The sequence below is a fragment of the Engystomops pustulosus genome, chromosome 4 (assembly GCF_040894005.1).
Source record: "Engystomops pustulosus chromosome 4, aEngPut4.maternal, whole genome shotgun sequence".
Taxonomy (NCBI): Eukaryota; Metazoa; Chordata; class Amphibia; order Anura; family Leptodactylidae; genus Engystomops; species Engystomops pustulosus.
The window spans coordinates 101,042,252-101,059,763 of record NC_092414.1 but is presented as its reverse complement, the minus strand read 5'-3'; the positions used below and the strand labels follow the sequence as shown (position 1 = coordinate 101,059,763).

General features: G+C 39.3%; 1 protein-coding gene across 9 annotated transcripts in view; it reads left to right on the top strand.

The window, feature by feature from the left end:
* The first annotated feature begins 3,929 nt into the window (after positions 1-3,929).
* Positions 3,930-17,512, top strand: part of IMMP2L (inner mitochondrial membrane peptidase subunit 2) — a 734,073-nt gene continuing 720,490 nt past the window's right edge. For 8 of the 9 annotated variants that reach the window (XR_011854923.1, XM_072146911.1, XM_072146909.1 and 5 more), the window contains exons 1-2: positions 3,930-4,050; positions 5,860-5,991. Coding sequence is in view for 8 of the 9 variants with exons in the window: in XM_072146911.1 (XP_072003012.1) it covers positions 4,012-4,050; positions 5,860-5,991 (171 nt within the window). In the remaining variant the exon portion in view is untranslated. The other variant, XM_072146910.1, reaches the window with a different exon arrangement.

Here is a 17,512-nt window from a genome sequence, read left to right as displayed (position 1 = left end):
TCAGTGCCCCATGTTTCAAATCGTTTACATGAAAAACACCAGAGGGGAGATTTATCACTGCTTCTACACCAGTTTTCTGCTGCATGGGTGAGGCCATATTGTGCCGATTCTTGCAATATTAAATATTATTAAAATACTGCATTAAGCAATGAAGCTCCCCAACTTGGGTCCTAAAAAAAATTAACCCCTTCCCACACCTCAACGTAACTGTAAGTCATAAGGTGCCTCATCATGACGTACAGTTACATCATGGTGATTGCCCAGGCTCAGAAGCTTAGCCCAGGTGATCACTGGGGGAACCTCCAGTAAATGAAATCCGGGTTCCCACAGTAACAACGTCCCCTATAGACAGCTATGGCGCATGGGCTCGGTACGGTGAGCGCAACAAGCGCTGGCTGGCTGGCTAGCTATATATTGGGAGGCTGGCTGGCAATATACAGCGGGGGGATGGCTGTATAGGGGGGGGTGGCTATATACTGGGGGGTTGGCTGGGTATATATTGGGAGGCTGTCTGGCAATATAAGGGAAGATGGCTGTATACTAGGGGGATTGGCTGTATACTGAGGGGACTGGCTATATACTGGGAGGGGGCTGGCTGGCTCTATCCTGGGAGGCTGGCTATATAGTGGGGCAGCTGGCTACATACTGGGGGGGCTAGCTATATACTGGGGGACTGACTGGCTATATACTGGGGGACTGACTGGCTATATACTGGGGGGCTGGTAATATACAGGGGGGGGAGCGGGCTGTATACTGGGGTGGGGCTGGCTGGCTATAAACTGGGAGGCTGGGTATATACTGGGGGGGGGCTGGCAGCATGATATTTTAAAATACGTGGCACTTATGGCTCTTTCAGCCAAAAGTGTTACTGACCCCTGCTTTAGAACGATGGAAATGTGAAACCATTCAATATCACTGTGCCGTTGTTTTTGGCTTTACATTCTCCATGTCTTAGAGGCTCAGAACACTGAGATCAGTGAGTACAGTATACACATAACACTGTGATCAGTGAGTACAGTATACACATAACACTGTGATCAGTGAGTACAGTATACACATAACACTGTGATCAGTGAGTACAGTATACACATAACACTGAGATCAGTGAGTACAGTATACACATAACACTGAGATCAGTGAGTACAGTATACACATAACACTGTGATCGGTGAGTACAGTATACACATAACACTGATCAGTGAGTACAGTATACACATAACACTGAGATCAGTGAGTACAGTATACACATAACACTGTGATCAGTGAGTACAGTATACACATAACACTGTGATCAGTGAGTACAGTATACACATAACACTGAGATCAGTGAGTACAGTATACACATAACACTGTGATCAGTGAGTACAGTATACACATAACACTGAGATCAGTATACACATAACACTGTGATCAGTGAGTACAGTATACACATAACACTGTGATCAGTGAGTACAGTATACACATAACACTGAGATCAGTGAGTACAGTATACACATAACACTGTGATCAGTGAGTACAGTATACACATAACACTGTGATCAGTGAGTACAGTATACACATAACACTGTGATCAGTGAGTACAGTATACACATAACACTGTGATCAGTGAGTACAGTATACACATAACACTGTGATCAGTGAGTACAGTATACACATAACACTGAGATCAGTGAGTACAGTATACACATAACACTGAGATCAGTGAGTACAGTATACACATAACACTGAGATCAGTGAGTACAGTATACACATAACACTGAGATCAGTGAGTACAGTATACACATAACACTGTGATCAGTGAGTACAGTATACACATAACACTGAGATCAGTGAGTACAGTATACACATAACACTGTGATCAGTGAGTACAGTATACACATAACACTGTGATCAGTGAGTACAGTATACACATAACACTGTGATCAGTGAGTACAGTATACACATAACACTGTGATCAGTGAGTACAGTATACACATAACACTGAGATCAGTGAGTACAGTATACACATAACACTGTGATCAGTGAGTACAGTATACACATAACACTGTGATCAGTGAGTACAGTATACACATAACACTGTGATCAGTGAGTACAGTATACACATAACACTGTGATCAGTGAGTACAGTATACACATAACACTGTGATCAGTGAGTACAGTATACACATAACACTGTGATCAGTGAGTACAGTATACACATAACACTGTGATCAGTGAGTACAGTATACACATAACACTGAGATCAGTGAGTACAGTATACACATAACACTGTGATCAGTGAGTACAGTATACACATAACACTGTGATCAGTGAGTACAGTATACACATAACACTGAGATCAGTGAGTACAGTATACACATAACACTGTGATCAGTGAGTACAGTATACACATAACACTGTGATCAGTGAGTACAGTATACACATAACACTGAGATCAGTGAGTACAGTATACACATAACACTGATCAGTGAGTACAGTATACACATAACACTGTGATCAGTGAGTACAGTATACACATAACACTGTGATCAGTGAATACAGTATACACATAACACTGAGATCAGTGAGTACAGTATACACATAACACTGAGATCAGTGAGTACAGTATACACATAACACTGAGATCAGTGAGTACAGTATACACATAACACTGTGATCAGTGAGTACAGTATACACATAACACTGAGCTCAGTGAGTACAGTATACACATAACACTGAGATCAGTGAGTACAGTATACACATAACACTGTGATCAGTGAGTACAGTATACACATAACACTGAGCTCAGTGAGTACAGTATACACATAACACTGTGATCAGTGAGTACAGTATACACATAACACTGTGATCAGTGAGTACAGTATACACATAACACTGTGATCAGTGAGTACAGTATACACATAACACTGTGATCAGTGAGTACAGTATACACATAACACTGAGATCAGTGAGTACAGTATACACATAACACTGAGATCAGTGAGTACAGTATACACATAACACTGAGATCAGTGAGTACAGTATACACATAACACTGTGATCAGTGAGTACAGTATACACATAACACTGTGATCAGTGAGTACAGTATACACATAACACTGAGATCAGTGAGTACAGTATACACATAACACTGATCAGTGAGTACAGTATACACATAACACTGTGATCAGTGAGTACAGTATACACATAACACTGAGCTCAGTGAGTACAGTATACACATAACACTGTGATCAGTGAGTACAGTATACACATAACACTGAGATCAGTGAGTACAGTATACACATAACACTGTGATCAGTGAGTACAGTATACACATAACACTGTGATCAGTGAGTACAGTATACACATAACACTGTGATCAGTGAGTACAGTATACACATAACACTGAGATCAGTGAGTACAGTATACACATAACACTGTGATCAGTGAGTACAGTATATACATAACACTGAGCTCAGTGAGTACAGTATACACATAACACTGTGATCAGTGAGTACAGTATACACATAACACTGAGATCAGTGAGTACAGTATACACATAACACTGAGATCAGTGAGTACAGTATACACATAACACTGTGATCAGTGAGTACAGTATATACATAACACTGAGCTCAGTGAGTACAGTATACACATAACACTGAGATCAGTGAGTACAGTATACACATAACACTGTGATCAGTGAGTACAGTATATACATAACACTGAGCTCAGTGAGTACAGTATACACATAACACTGTGATCAGTGAGTACAGTATACACATAACACTGAGATCAGTGAGTACAGTATATACATATAAACAGGCAGGTCATTCATGTACAGGACAATACATTTTCACACACCAATACATGTGTCACACTGACTCCAGAGATCCTCCTTCTCCGGCTTCCACATGCTGCAGACAATAGCATAACACCCAGCACACAGGGACTAGCAGCCAGCCTCCGTCCCGCAGCTCTATAGCTCCGCCCACTGTGGTGACAGCGCGCCCGGCCCCGCCCACCGTGCACATGGTGCGGATCAGCCCGGGAAACAGGAAGGACAGTCAGGTAATGTCTCTGCTTAGTTGCTGCACATGGCGGGGCGCGCACAGTGACATATACACTGCCTATGAGTCACCTGCTATGCCAGAGGCTGCCTGCTCTACACACGTTACCGGGCCAGTCATACACTTTGCCTTGCAGCACGCAGCTGAGTGTCATTGTGGATCATTGCAGCTTTGTGTGGAGCTGTGCATAGATTCTGTAGCCAAAGGTCAGCATTGCTGAGAGCGGAGCTCTGATTGTAGATGTTACTGACAGTTTAGAAAGAAAATTCCACCACAGAAGCCACGGCTTACCCTTGAGTATGTGCTGTGGATGTAGTACCACAGTAGTGTCACCGTGGATTGTGCTCCATACTGCAGGATTGGCTGCTGATCAGCCAATCTGATGATGAGTCCTCTAAGAGTCGGCTCTTGTTCGTGAATGATGGCTCACTTAACCCCACCCCTAACTGGCTCGCCACGCCCCCTTTAACCCAATACAATCTTGTTAAAAGTGGAGTGGTGTGGGGGTGGTTGACTGGTCTGCAGCTCCCTATTATATATTTAATTAGGAGCTAGAAGAGCCGGCTCTTCTTGTTGAGCGGGGCCTAATGAGCCAGCTAACTAAGAAGAGCCGTAATTCCCATTACTACAATCTGGCATATTAATGCCCATAGCATCTAGTCATGGTTTGATTGGTCAGGTTTGTTCCTTTGGCCAATCACATCCATGGCTAGTAGTTTCTGGTGTTAATTTGCTGGACTGGCTCTTCAGTAGCCAATTCGGCAGTGTGTTTGTGTTGTGTGTGGTGCACCTGAACGGGAAGTTTGGGTCCACTCATCTATACTCCCAATATTTAGAAATCAAAAATACAGCTTTTCACAGATATAATTTCAACCTGTCTCTATCAGTCCTGGTGTTTACAATTTTTATTGTCCCTGGATAGGACCGTAAATCTATGTTTGGATTCTTCTCATCATTAGCTTCTCTTTTCTGCACATGAGGGAGCAGAGCTGAGAATGTCATTGTGTTTTACATCCATCTCATGGATCTCATCATCTAATCTCTGATCTGTCTCATCTCTCTTTTTCTATATGTCAGATAGTAGAATGTTCAGAAGCTTAATAAAAGTGTAGATATAACCCAGATCCTGATAATCTCAGCACATTATCATTGTCATATCACAGACAAAGAAGGAATTTTCTGCTTAGAAAGTCCCCACTCATAATCTGGATTCTTACACTGATCTATCTAGGGAGTACCGAAAACAGCAATAAAACTGACGACCGTTGGTGCCATAGCAGCAAATTTGACGGCTATGGCACCTGGACTTGGTATGGTGAGCATAACAAGACGTGGCCACAAAAAAGATAGAACGTGCTCTATCTTCAGCCGCAAGAATGGCAGTGTGGCTGTATTTTCTATGGAGAGAGGAGGGCTGAGCAGCGCTCACCCTCCTGGTCTCCAGCGCGTCTCCCGTATGCCCACCCAGCCATGTGAATGTAGTCCCAAAATTTTGCAATACATAACCTTTTTTTTAATAAAAACTGATCAAAATTGTAGCAGTTAAAAATGGCATTTCATCCACAAAAAATGATACCTTAAACATCTCCATACGCTGAAGTATGAATAAGTTGGTTATTTTTGTCCGTGCACAGGTAGCATGAGGCCACTTTCACACGTTTTGTTTGTGTTGTGTTGAAACAATTAAAATGTAACAACACAAATGCCAAACGTGAACGCAGCTTTACACTGCTGTTGTCTTGTTTTACAGTACAGTATTTGAAAAGTACATAACAGCCACACAATTAATTGTTGTTTTTTTTTTGTTTAGATGATGGCACAGTTCATTGGAAAAAAATATATTCGAGCCTTTATAGGTGGATTTTTTGTGGCAGTGCCAGTCACTGTAACCTTTCTTGATCGTGTTGCATGCATAGCAAGAGTAGAAGGTGTTTCCATGCAGGTAAATTACATTGTACATATTGGAATTTTCATGTGATTACCTTGTATTTCTGTGTGGATTTTGTCATGACATGGCAAAAAAAAAAAGACCAAAAACACTGAAAACTGAACCACATCAAACATGATAAACCAGAGACACTTACTCATAGATCCAGGCACAGTGACTATGGTAATCTTCTTATATTTGTTATCCATGGCCTCCTTCCTTCTAAAATCAACGTTTAAAATTATGCTAATGAGTCAGAAGGGCTTTGTGGTCCCTGAGAAGCCAGGGCCCCCAAAATTTTATCAAACACAGAATAAGCACATAATGTGAACGCAGCTTAAGACCATATGCACAAGATGCGTTTAATTTGTGTTTTAAAATGTGCAACTAGTACAGAATTCTGTAGGGTCTGCCTTATTATTATTATTTTCTTTTTTTTTTTTTTGCAAGGCCACACCCCTTTTCGTAGACCACTCACCTTTGTCTAACTAGTTGTGTGAGTGCCAGAAAACTGTCTAAAACCCTTTTATAAATTAGTTTTTTTTTTGTGGGAATACTAACAATTCAAAACACCAGCTGCTTGCTAGTGATCACATGTGATTGGGCTGAGACCTGTCCCAGGGCAATTGCATTGCTTTTCAAAACCCAATATAAACACATCACGTGATGGCACCCTGAATAGAAATCTACCATTAAAGTCTAGCAGGATAAACCAGGGACACTTACTCATAGATCCAGGCACCATGACTGTAGTTATCATCTTATTTTTGTTATCCATTGGCGCCTTATTTCTAAAATAAACTTTCCGGTTCATAAGCATAATTTCAAAAGTTGATTTAACCCCTTAAGGACAGAGGGTTTTTTGTTTTTCGGCTCTCCGCCTTCAAAAATCCATAACTTTTTTCATTTTTCCATGTGCAGGGCTGTGTGAGGGCTTATTTTCTGTGTAACAAATTTTACTTCTCAGTGAGGTTTTTTATTATTCCATGCCGTGTACTGGGAAGCTGGAAAAAATTCAGAATGTGATAAAATTTTTTACGACTTACGACTGTGCGCTCCAAATAACACCTCTGCTTTATTCTTTGGTTCGGTACGATCATGGTGATAACAAATTTAATAGGTTTTATTGTGTTTTAATACATTTTCAAAAATTAACCAAATGTGCACAAAAAAGAATTGGTTTGCCATCTTCTGATGTTAATAACTTTTTCATTTTTATTAAATTTTTTTATGTGATGTAAAATGGTGTAAAAGTAGCGTTCCGGACATTTGGGCTATGGACATGGACATTTGCACTATGGGTTCACCGCCGGCAATAACCTTTTTTATATTTTGATAGACCAGGAATTTTGAGATGCGCTGATACCTAACATGTTTGTGATTTTTACTGTTTATTACATCAGTTCTAGGTAAAGGGAGGTGATTTGATTTTTTTTTAAACTTTTTTTTCCTCACTATTTTTTAGACCCTTTAGGGTACTTTAGCCCCAGATCGCCTGATCGTTTCTACCATATACTGCAATACTTCTGTATTGCAGTATGTGTCATTTTCTACACAGTATTCATTACGGTGAGATACCGCCTCATTGTAGCAAAACTGCAGATGCCATGTAGCCTCGGGTCTGACATGGCAACTGATGATAACATGGCGACTGATGATCGAAATAAAGATGGCGACGCCCACGCACTGCTGTCTTTTAAAGGCAGCGGCGGCATTGGAAGGATTAATCATGATCGGTGCTAGTGCTGATTGCAGGTGTTAGCGGTGGGTGTTTGCTGCAATATGCAGCAAACCCCGCTTCTATGTGGAGAGGGCTCACCCCATGAGCCCTCTTCAGAAGCTTCCGACCTCTGAGAGTGTAAAAGAGTTAAGCAGGAAGGAGGCCAAGGATAACAAATATGAGAAAATTACCACTGTCATGGTGCCTGGATCTATGAGTGAGTGTCCCTGTTTTTTTATGCTTCACTTTCTCATTTCTAAAATTTTACTCTGAAATGTTCTTTTGCGTGAAATTTTCAGCTTGCTTAATGTTGCCATATAAAAGTGAATGTTTTTCTATCCATGCAATGTTTTTTATATCATGGAAACTAGGAGAACGAATTAAAAAAAAGGTTAATTGGCAGAGATCTGAGAATCCTTACATGTGAAACCGATTAATTTTCTGCTAGCTAGAAGTAGCAAACCTAGCAGATCGCTCCAAACACGGTGTCTTGTACATTGGAGTGATTTATGTGGAACACTTGAAAGATGGTGGTTGCAGAGGAGAGACGCAGAAGTACAGCCAGCATGTTGCCTTTTATTTATATGAAGTATATGACCATGGGGCACTCGATAGTCTTAACTTCAAGCTAGCTCTGTGTGATCCCAGAAAGTTTGATTTCTAATAAACCTCTTAGACTGCCAGCAGTGTTGTGCTCTCATTACCAAGGTTCTTGCTGTGCTTGAAATTAAAATTTCTGTCATAAAGGACAGGACATTCTTAAATATGTAACTGCATCTTGTTCTAGGACTTCTGTAGTACTGGAAAACACTGACTTTATTAGTGTCCATTGAAGATCTTAAAACCTGTCGTCTGTTATGGTTTATGCTGACTTGATTGTTTTGGCACCGCTATGAATTATCGTTTTGTGTCTACTCTCCTTTGTAAGTCCATGTCATCCGCAAATCAGCAGGGAGCAAAGAAGCAGGAAAACTGTAGTCATTTTATACTGCAATAGAGGGAACCTGGTATTTCAAAATGTCACTTTTTATTCTCTGTCTCAAATGTGCACGTTATCCCTAGAGATTTCAACTAACAAGATGTTATTAACAAGGCACCAAACGGTTATTTTAGTATAATAAGCAAAATAGCAACAATTGCTATTGCTACTGAATTGTTATTTTTATAGTAAATGTATCAATGCTTTGTGGAGTTGTTTGACGCTTATTGCCTATTATGATCTGAGGAGAATAAGTGATAAATCTGACAGATGCTTTACAACTTTGGATCATTGATGCTGTTACAACATTATTGTTAATACCTTGACATTATTTGCTGGTTTATACAACATACAGTATAATCTGTGTGTTGAAGCAACTGTATTAATATGTTCAGAATTTTTTTATGCAGTAGGTTGGCGAAAAGAAGGCTTTTAAAACTGGAATTAAAAACCTTAATGTGGAAACTCGCCTAATAAGGCAGTGGTGGCGCACGTATGGCAAGGGTGCCAGAGGTGGCACTCAGGCCATCGGCCCAGGACAGAGTTCACCAAACAATGAATCTTGCTGCAGTCCCAGACAACTTAAGAGATACTGCCCTCAGCTCTATTTTAAAGCGACACTTCATCAGCTTTTTGGAACTGCGGGAAAAGTGAGAAGGTGTTGACAGAACTGCATTATCTCAAGAGGTCATTCTGCTGGACCCACCTATCTTCCTAGACAGAGAGACCCTAGAGAGAAGCTACAATGTTGGTCTGAATTTGCCCTTCTCTCAGCTTTAGTGGCAGCCTCAAGGGGCCGGTACAATTGAAAGATGTGGAAGAACAGGTAGAGTTACTGCTTAAAATTCCATGTTGACACTCGGTCTCTAAATGGTTCGCCATCCCTGCTATAAGACCTATTGCCCATGAAAAAATTTGATTCCTCCATCTCGCACTAAACACACATTGGGGCACATGTATCATAGTTTTTCGGCTGCCACTTTTTCAAGTTTCCTGAAGGTGGCCTAATTAATCATTGCAATGTATCTTAAGTTTTTTCTCTTTGTGATTCATGTGATAAGCTGCCTGTTTAGTCTCACTTTTGAGACTTTTTGTGATGTGCAACTTTTTAGCCGCAAATAGTAGTTTACCAGAAGTAAGTATAGGTCTAGCATGCTCTGTTTTGGGACTTATTAGGTGGAAGAATGGGACAATTCCAAGCCCAAAAGTCGCACAATTTGAATAAACATCTGGGCTACAAAGATAAATACTTAAGAGATCGGAGCACCCGAATCCTCTCTCCGTTATAGTCTCTGTTCACTTGATAAAGGGGCTTTCTTAACCCCGAAACGCGTTGTGTTTTTAGACTTATATTAAATTCTATTTGCTAATCCTACTCTGAGTGCGCCACCTTACTGGATCACAATTTCAACACTACTGACAAAGATAAATACGGCACACTGCATCACATCCTGGAGGCAACTACCGGTAACTTTGGTACGTTGCTTGATTGGGCGCCTAAAAAGTCACAAACTGCAAAATGTAGCACAAAAAGTCGCACAAAAAAAGAAAAAGGAAGCAATAGGAGTGATACATGTCCCCACTGTGTTTTTTCTGAAATTCTGAGTTCAGTTCCTAGTTGCTGAGTGCTCGGGATGGATGTTACAGCAAACACACTGCGCGTTTGGTGCAAGTTGGTCGCATCAAGCTTGTTCATGGCAAAAGGCCTAAGAGCACTGCCCTAAATACACTGAAGATCAAAATTAAAGAACAACACACAATTTTCTAAATGTCAAGGTCATTGTATATTCCTAACGTTTTAAATTCCTAACTAGTTAAATAGCAGTACTTTAAGTTTATTTCATAAATTGTATATATTCTAAAGCACGTAATAAAAATATAAATTAGCTAATTGTAAAAGAACACTGATCAAAATTAGAGAACACTAATTGCTGGCAGTTATTGCTGGCACCTAGTGTTAATTTTCTTAATTGTCTCACAAACCCTTTTGAAGTGGCAACCTAACTTTCCAGTTTTTACTTACTTTAGAAAAATTAGGTGCCGTTCCAAAGTGACTGAAACCCTCCAGCAGCAGGTTGTCCAGATGAAGGCCAAAGTGGTGTACATATCAGCCATAGAAAGAGAAGGTGGTCCTTCCAAGCCTGTGATTTATAGAATATTAAGCTAAATGATAAAATAAAGAAAAGATTCGTGAGCATGGATGAAAGAGTAAGAAAAGGATCCAAGAACACAGCAACAATCCTGAGTTAACAGATTAGTGCGTTCATTAGAATTCTTTTTAGACTTTATTCACAATATATACAGTGCGTTTCGGGTTGTTAACCACCTGTTCATCATTTACAGTTCATTCATGGATTTAGGGAGAGGGGTATATAAGCCGTCTTAATCCTTTATGGGAGCAATAAAACAATTGACAAGAGGAGGGTCATACTTGTGTGACAAATATATTGTCTCAAAAGAATAACTATGTTTCCAACATAAAAGCTAACTGCTAAAAGGATTGTATTAAGAATTGAAATGGTATGTTAAAAACAGTCAGACATATGCATAGAGTTATATAACGGTCAGTAGGTTATGGAACTCGGGATGGTTCAAAAAGGAGAGGAGGTGTTAGAATTTAGCTAGGTTACCTAGGTTAAGTATGGCATCAGTATCTAGGTACAAAGTAGAGATGGAAACCTCCTATCAGTGGCCCTAATGGGTTAAAAAAGGAGGAGGTGTTTAGGATTTAGCTATAGGTTGTAGCTAAACTACTGATAGAAGTCTGTTTAATATCTGTAAGGGGGTGAGCATGAACTATATGGTCGATTGGTGTAATTTTAATTCTATAGTATATAGAATTTCACGAAGAGCTAAATGTCTTGATAGACCTTGTTTAATAAACTTTTTCTCCACATTGCTCCTATGGGAATTCAGTGGATTGTGCAATGCCTAAATAGTTCTCCTGATACACTGTTTTTTACAACAGCAATCAATGGGATTTACAATATAACTTGATTTACAGTCAAATTTATATTTTATAGGAAAAGTTTCACCTGTTGTGTTGGATGTAAAATAGTTTTGTGTATGTGTTATACTTTTACTACACAATAGTACCTGATGTCCTTACATTTAAAGCTGCTGACATCATTAGTAAGACAGTATGCTGTCTAAAAGTACTGGGGGCAAGCTTGTTATGAAATGTGCTACTTCTGCAGGAAAGTCACCCCCGGTTTCATTGGAAGAATCTCTTTCAAAAGAGGATCTTCCAATAGAACATGCCAGTTGCCTATTAGGATGCTTCTTATACTAATGTGTAAGGAGGTATATGTAGTTATAAAGTTGTCTGATTGTATATTATCTGTTTTTGTTTTGGGCAGTGGACAATCTTCTTGACTAAATATAGCCTCCCTACTGAAAGTATCCTCAACTATTTTTTTCTAGTATTTTTTCTACTTAAATCTTCTAGTGAGGACCTTTGATTGATATAAAAAATTGTCATTATACGTACAGTTCTTTCAAACTATTCCTAGAATATTGCATGTTCACAAACTCATTCAAGTCCCCCAAGAAGGCTTGTAGCCTTTGAAAGATAAATGCAAAAGAAGGACAGGACAATGTGAAGAATCTCCATTGGTAATCGCTTCAACTCTCCAATTGGAATTGCTCGCCAGTTCAGCACTGAACAGGGTAAGAATCTGTTTCTTGTCATACAGTGTCTTGACATTTAAAAGCATTTGGACTGAAAGCCCTCTCTGCAGTGACCAATCCTCTCACTAGCAGAATCAGTCAAAAGGCTAGGTTTACCTTTGCTGAGGAGCATGTTGAATGGACAGAGAAACAGTGGTCTACAGTTCATTTTAGTGATGAAAGCAAGTTATGGTTAACACACTGGGGAAAGACTGAACCCAAAGTGTGTAACGAAGTCTGTGAAAGGTGGTGGAGGAATTGTCATGGTTTGGTGAATATTTTCTGAAGCAGGAGTTGGACCACTCATACAGCTACATGACAAATTGAATGCAAGTGTGCATTAGACTGTTTTTCAACAAAACATGGTTCCTTCCTTGCGTTCTTCACTCAATCTGACAGCAATGTTCATGCAGGACAATGCTGACTGTCACACACCAAATGGGAAAAGTAGTTCCTTGAAACAGAAAAAAATTCAAACAATGAAATGGCCAGCCTATAGTCCTGATCTAAACCCAATAGAAAACCTATGAAAATCTTTGGTGACAAAGTTATGGCCAAGAAACCCACAACCGTTACAGAACTGTGGCAGGAGACTGGAAGAAGAGTGGACCAAAATTACACTAGAACAGTGTGATAGATTAGTGATGTCCTATGGCTGCAGATGTGCTGCCATAATTCAAAGCAAAGGCCGGTTTAATTCCTATTGACTCGTACAAGTCTTGGTAAGTTTCCTTTTAACCCCTAGGCGCACCACGACGTTATACTACGTCCCCGGGGCTAGATGCGGGACGTAGTATAACGTCCAGCTTCTGGGACCGGCTCACGAACGGAGCGGTACCAGAAGCAGCGGCTGTCAGCTGTCTATCACAGCTGACACCACGCTGAAGCATGACCGCGGCGTGTAAGGGTGTTCCTGCTGTGGATCGGATCCCCCGTGCCGCTTACCGGGGGATCCGATCCTCTTCTGGGCAGCTCCGAGGACTGGCATGTGCCCCGTAGCTGCCTGGTCTCCATGGCAGTCAGACCCCTTCCGGGGGTAGCTTGCTCAGTCAGTTTACACTGCTCTACAATAAAATAGTATTGTAGAGCAGTGTATTGAACTTAAACCATGATCAGAGCATCACTGGTTTAAATTCAAGTATGTATAAGTAAAAATATGCAAAAACACTTAACACTACACATAATAATAAATAAAAAATAAATACATAAAAATATAAGCCCCTAAAATGTCACCTTCCCATAAAAAAACTTAATAAAGTATAAAAAACATAAAAACACAAAAAACCCCCGCATATTTGGTATTGCCGCGTCCATAACAATCTGCATAATAAAACAGAATTGTTACTGGACCCGCACGGTAAACGTCGGAGGAAAAAAACATAAAAAACGTTCCGAAAAAAGATAATTTTTAATTAATACCCTATAAAAAATGCTCTAAAAAGTGATTTAAAAAATTATATGCACTCTAAAATAAGCCCACTTAAAAGAACAACTGTTCTCGCAAAAAAATAAGCCCCTAACCAGATTTGTCAGCCGAAAAATAAGAAAGTTATGCATATGAAAAGATGGTGATGCTAAAATGAATAAGATTTTCTCCAAATTAGTTTTTATTCAGTACAATTGAATAAAATACACAAAACCCCCACATATTTGGTATCCCTGCTTCCGTAACAATCTGCATAATAAAACAGAATCGTTATTAGATCCGCAAAGTGAACCCCATAAAAAACAACCTAAAAAAACTCTCTGAAAAAAAGATGATTTTTTTATTAATGCCCTTTAAAAATGCTCTAAAAAGTGATTTTAAAAAGTTACGCAATCTAAAATAAGACCACTAAAAAGAGCTATCATTCTTGCAAAAAATAAGCCCTTAAACAGATTTGTGAGGTGAAAAATAAAAAAGTTATGCATATGAAAGACGGTGATGCTAAAATTAACAACAATTTTGCCAAATTACTTTTTATTCAGTAAAAATGGGAAAAAATAAAAAATATATATAAATGAAGTATTTTCGTAATCGTGGCGACCCAAAAAACACATAAAAATTTTCCTAAAAATTGATGATTTTCATTTCCTCCACCAAAAAAGAGTTAATTAAATCTCACCAATTAGCTATAGATGCCCCAAAATTATGTACCAGAAAAGTGCATCTCAATAAAAAAAAGAAAAAAATTATAGCCTGTACAATGTGACATAGCAAATCTGATCTGGATGGCGCCTCCTTCCCTTCTATGCCCAGCCGTGCGCCCATACAGCAGGTTACCAGCACATATGGGGTATCCGTGTACTCGGGAGAAATTGGGTATCAAACTTTGTGGAGCCTTTTTTCATTTAATCCATTGTAAATGTTTAATTTTCCACCCAAAATGAGTGTATTGTGAAAAAATATTACAATTTGCAGACTGCACCTCCATTTTGTTTTAAAACACGTAAAGGGTTACCAAACTTCTTAAAAGTGGTTTTTCATATGTTGAGGGATGTAGTTTCCACAATGGGGTAATTTATGAGTCTTGCTATTATTTAGGCCTCTCAGTGTCAATTAGAAATTGAGCAGGTCCATCTAAATACGGGTTTTGGCGATTTTACAAAAAATTTGAAAAATGGCACCTAAATTCTGAGCCTCATAACATTCTAGTAAAATATGTGGAATCTTAAAAAACCATGGCAACATAAAGCAGACATTTGGGATATGTGAGTTATGAATTTATTTGGGTGCTTTGACTATCTGCATCAAAAGTAGAGAATTTAGAACGTTGAAAATAAAGAACTAAACGCATCCAAATTTTTAAACTAACTTGAAGTAGAATGTATCACGAGAAAACAATCTCAAAATCCCCTGGATATCTCATAGCGTTCCCACGCTATAACCACTTATAGGGACACAGGCCAGATTTGAAAAATGGGTCCGCGTCCTTTAGGCCAAAAGATGCTGAGTCCCGTAGGGGTTAAACTTACCTAAGAAACAGGCATCATAATAGGTGTGTTGGTATTGTATTTTCACAGAGTACAGAGGTGCAGAGACTTTAAAATTCTTTATACATTTGTGCCATTGTTCTTTTTAAAAATTTTTATTAAAGGGAACCTGTCAGGCACACCTAACTCCCCATACTGAATGTCCTACCTCATTTACTGTAGTGAGTTGCTTTACATGATGAAATTAAAAAGTCAGCATCTTCTGTGAATTCTAAAATGAACCCTCCCAATCCGCATTGTAATCTTTTGAATTGAGTCAGCATGGTGTTCCTGATCTGAGTAAGGGTTCAAATGTTCAGATTTTCATATGCTGTTTTTGAACCCAAAAGCAGGTGTGAATCATAATGGGTGTTGCTGCCGACTCATCATCATGTAGGGCAACTCACTAAAGTAAATGAGGTAGAACCTTTGGCTTGGGGGACTAGATGGGCCTGACAGGTTCCCTTTAAGGATTAAAAATTGAGACAGCCTCAGAAGAACAAACTTTCGGTTATGGTTATTGTGCCATACTAATGATGGACAATTCACACCAGCAGTGGGTCTTTTTTCTTTTATATTTGTGATGAATGTGGACTATTTTAGAAGGTATTTGCCAGGAACCTTACTGTTTGCTGAATGGATCTGACTTAGGTTTAGGGAGGGAGCTGGCCGGGTTTCACAGGACTGTGCTCTGACAGCTCTCCTCCCTCCAAGAACCTGAGTGTTTTTAGCGCCTACCAATTATAGGCTGACAACAACTAAAATATCTTATGCACCAATTTTATATTACAATCATAAATTAAGCAATCAATGTAGGTAACGTCCCCTAAGAGTTACGGAATCGTTAGAACTCAAGAAGGCTCTTATTAAATGGAAATTTAATATAAAAAGGACAGTGCTTACACTTAAAAGGGTTATTATACAAAAAGGGATAAAGAAAACTGAAGTTAATACATTATGTGACGTCTTAAGTCTCGCGCCTGGGGAAGCAGAAAGGCCTGATCAAACTGTCCACTTGGGAACCCCAAAGAATGACCATTTTTAGATGGAGACTTTCATCTAAATGGATTCTAACATTCACTGACCCTACTTGTGATGACTCCAGGAGACCTAGCATATGATAATTGACTATTATTACTAGGAGGTGTAAACAAATCCGGTAGGCCTCAGAATCTTTCTTGGCTGATGTCTTGCCCTGTGGGCATCCTACAAACTGGGTTTTAATTACAGCTTTCCCCTTATAATGTCCCGCACACATTCATACTATGCATGATGATTTTATTATTAATAGTTTAGGAATTAGGTAATTGCTTCCTGTTATAGTGAAGCCACCGCTTTGCTATTGACATATGAACTGCAGAAGCCTACCTGTAACATTTGGGATTATGCCACATTTTCCTTTGATCAATAAATGGAGACTTATACCTGTGACCTTTAGTGAGTATGGCATAACTTATAGTTCAACTCGCAAAAGGATGTAGAGTGGCTCTTCTCCCCACTTCATTAATTTTGAGGAGGTCTGGGTGAGCACTGCTAGGGTATTGATTGTCCTGGCCTCAGGCCTGTGTTTATAATAGCAGAAGAAGAAATTAATTTCTCCTGGATGTTATCGCCATAGTATTCATAATATTTTTTCTGTTCATTGGTGGCCACACATCTCAGTTGTACTGCACATGTTATGTACATTTTAGTTGTAGTAAAGTAATGGCATCAAAATTGAGGTGCTCATACATTTTATCTGACTCTTGAATCCTACCATGTAATTTTAGCTATAAGTGTTCTTTTGTATTGTATTGGACATTAAATTACAGAGTAGAGTTTCTTCTTGTTCATTTCATGTGATGTTCTAATTTTGTCTGTGAAAAATTATCTTAAGATGGTCAACTCAAACAAATGTAGCTTTATGGTTTTCCAATTACAGATAATAGACTTCCTTGTGAAGTCCTAATTGTGACTTCCATGAAATCTGAAAAAAAAAACATTGTAGCCAGCGTTTTCCTGGTCTAAAGCAAACTTCTGTTTCATTTGAAGTTGTGCGGTATTCTACTTACAGGATAGTAGTGAGGATAATGGCGATTATGGCGTGGTGGTTTAGTGTTTCAAATTGCCCTTCAGATAGTCCCTCTGTGGCCCTAGTAAAATAAAAAATTTTTACACTTACCTTGGCCCGCACCTGTGCAGTGAAGCTGTCATACCATACCGTGGCTTCCCTGAAC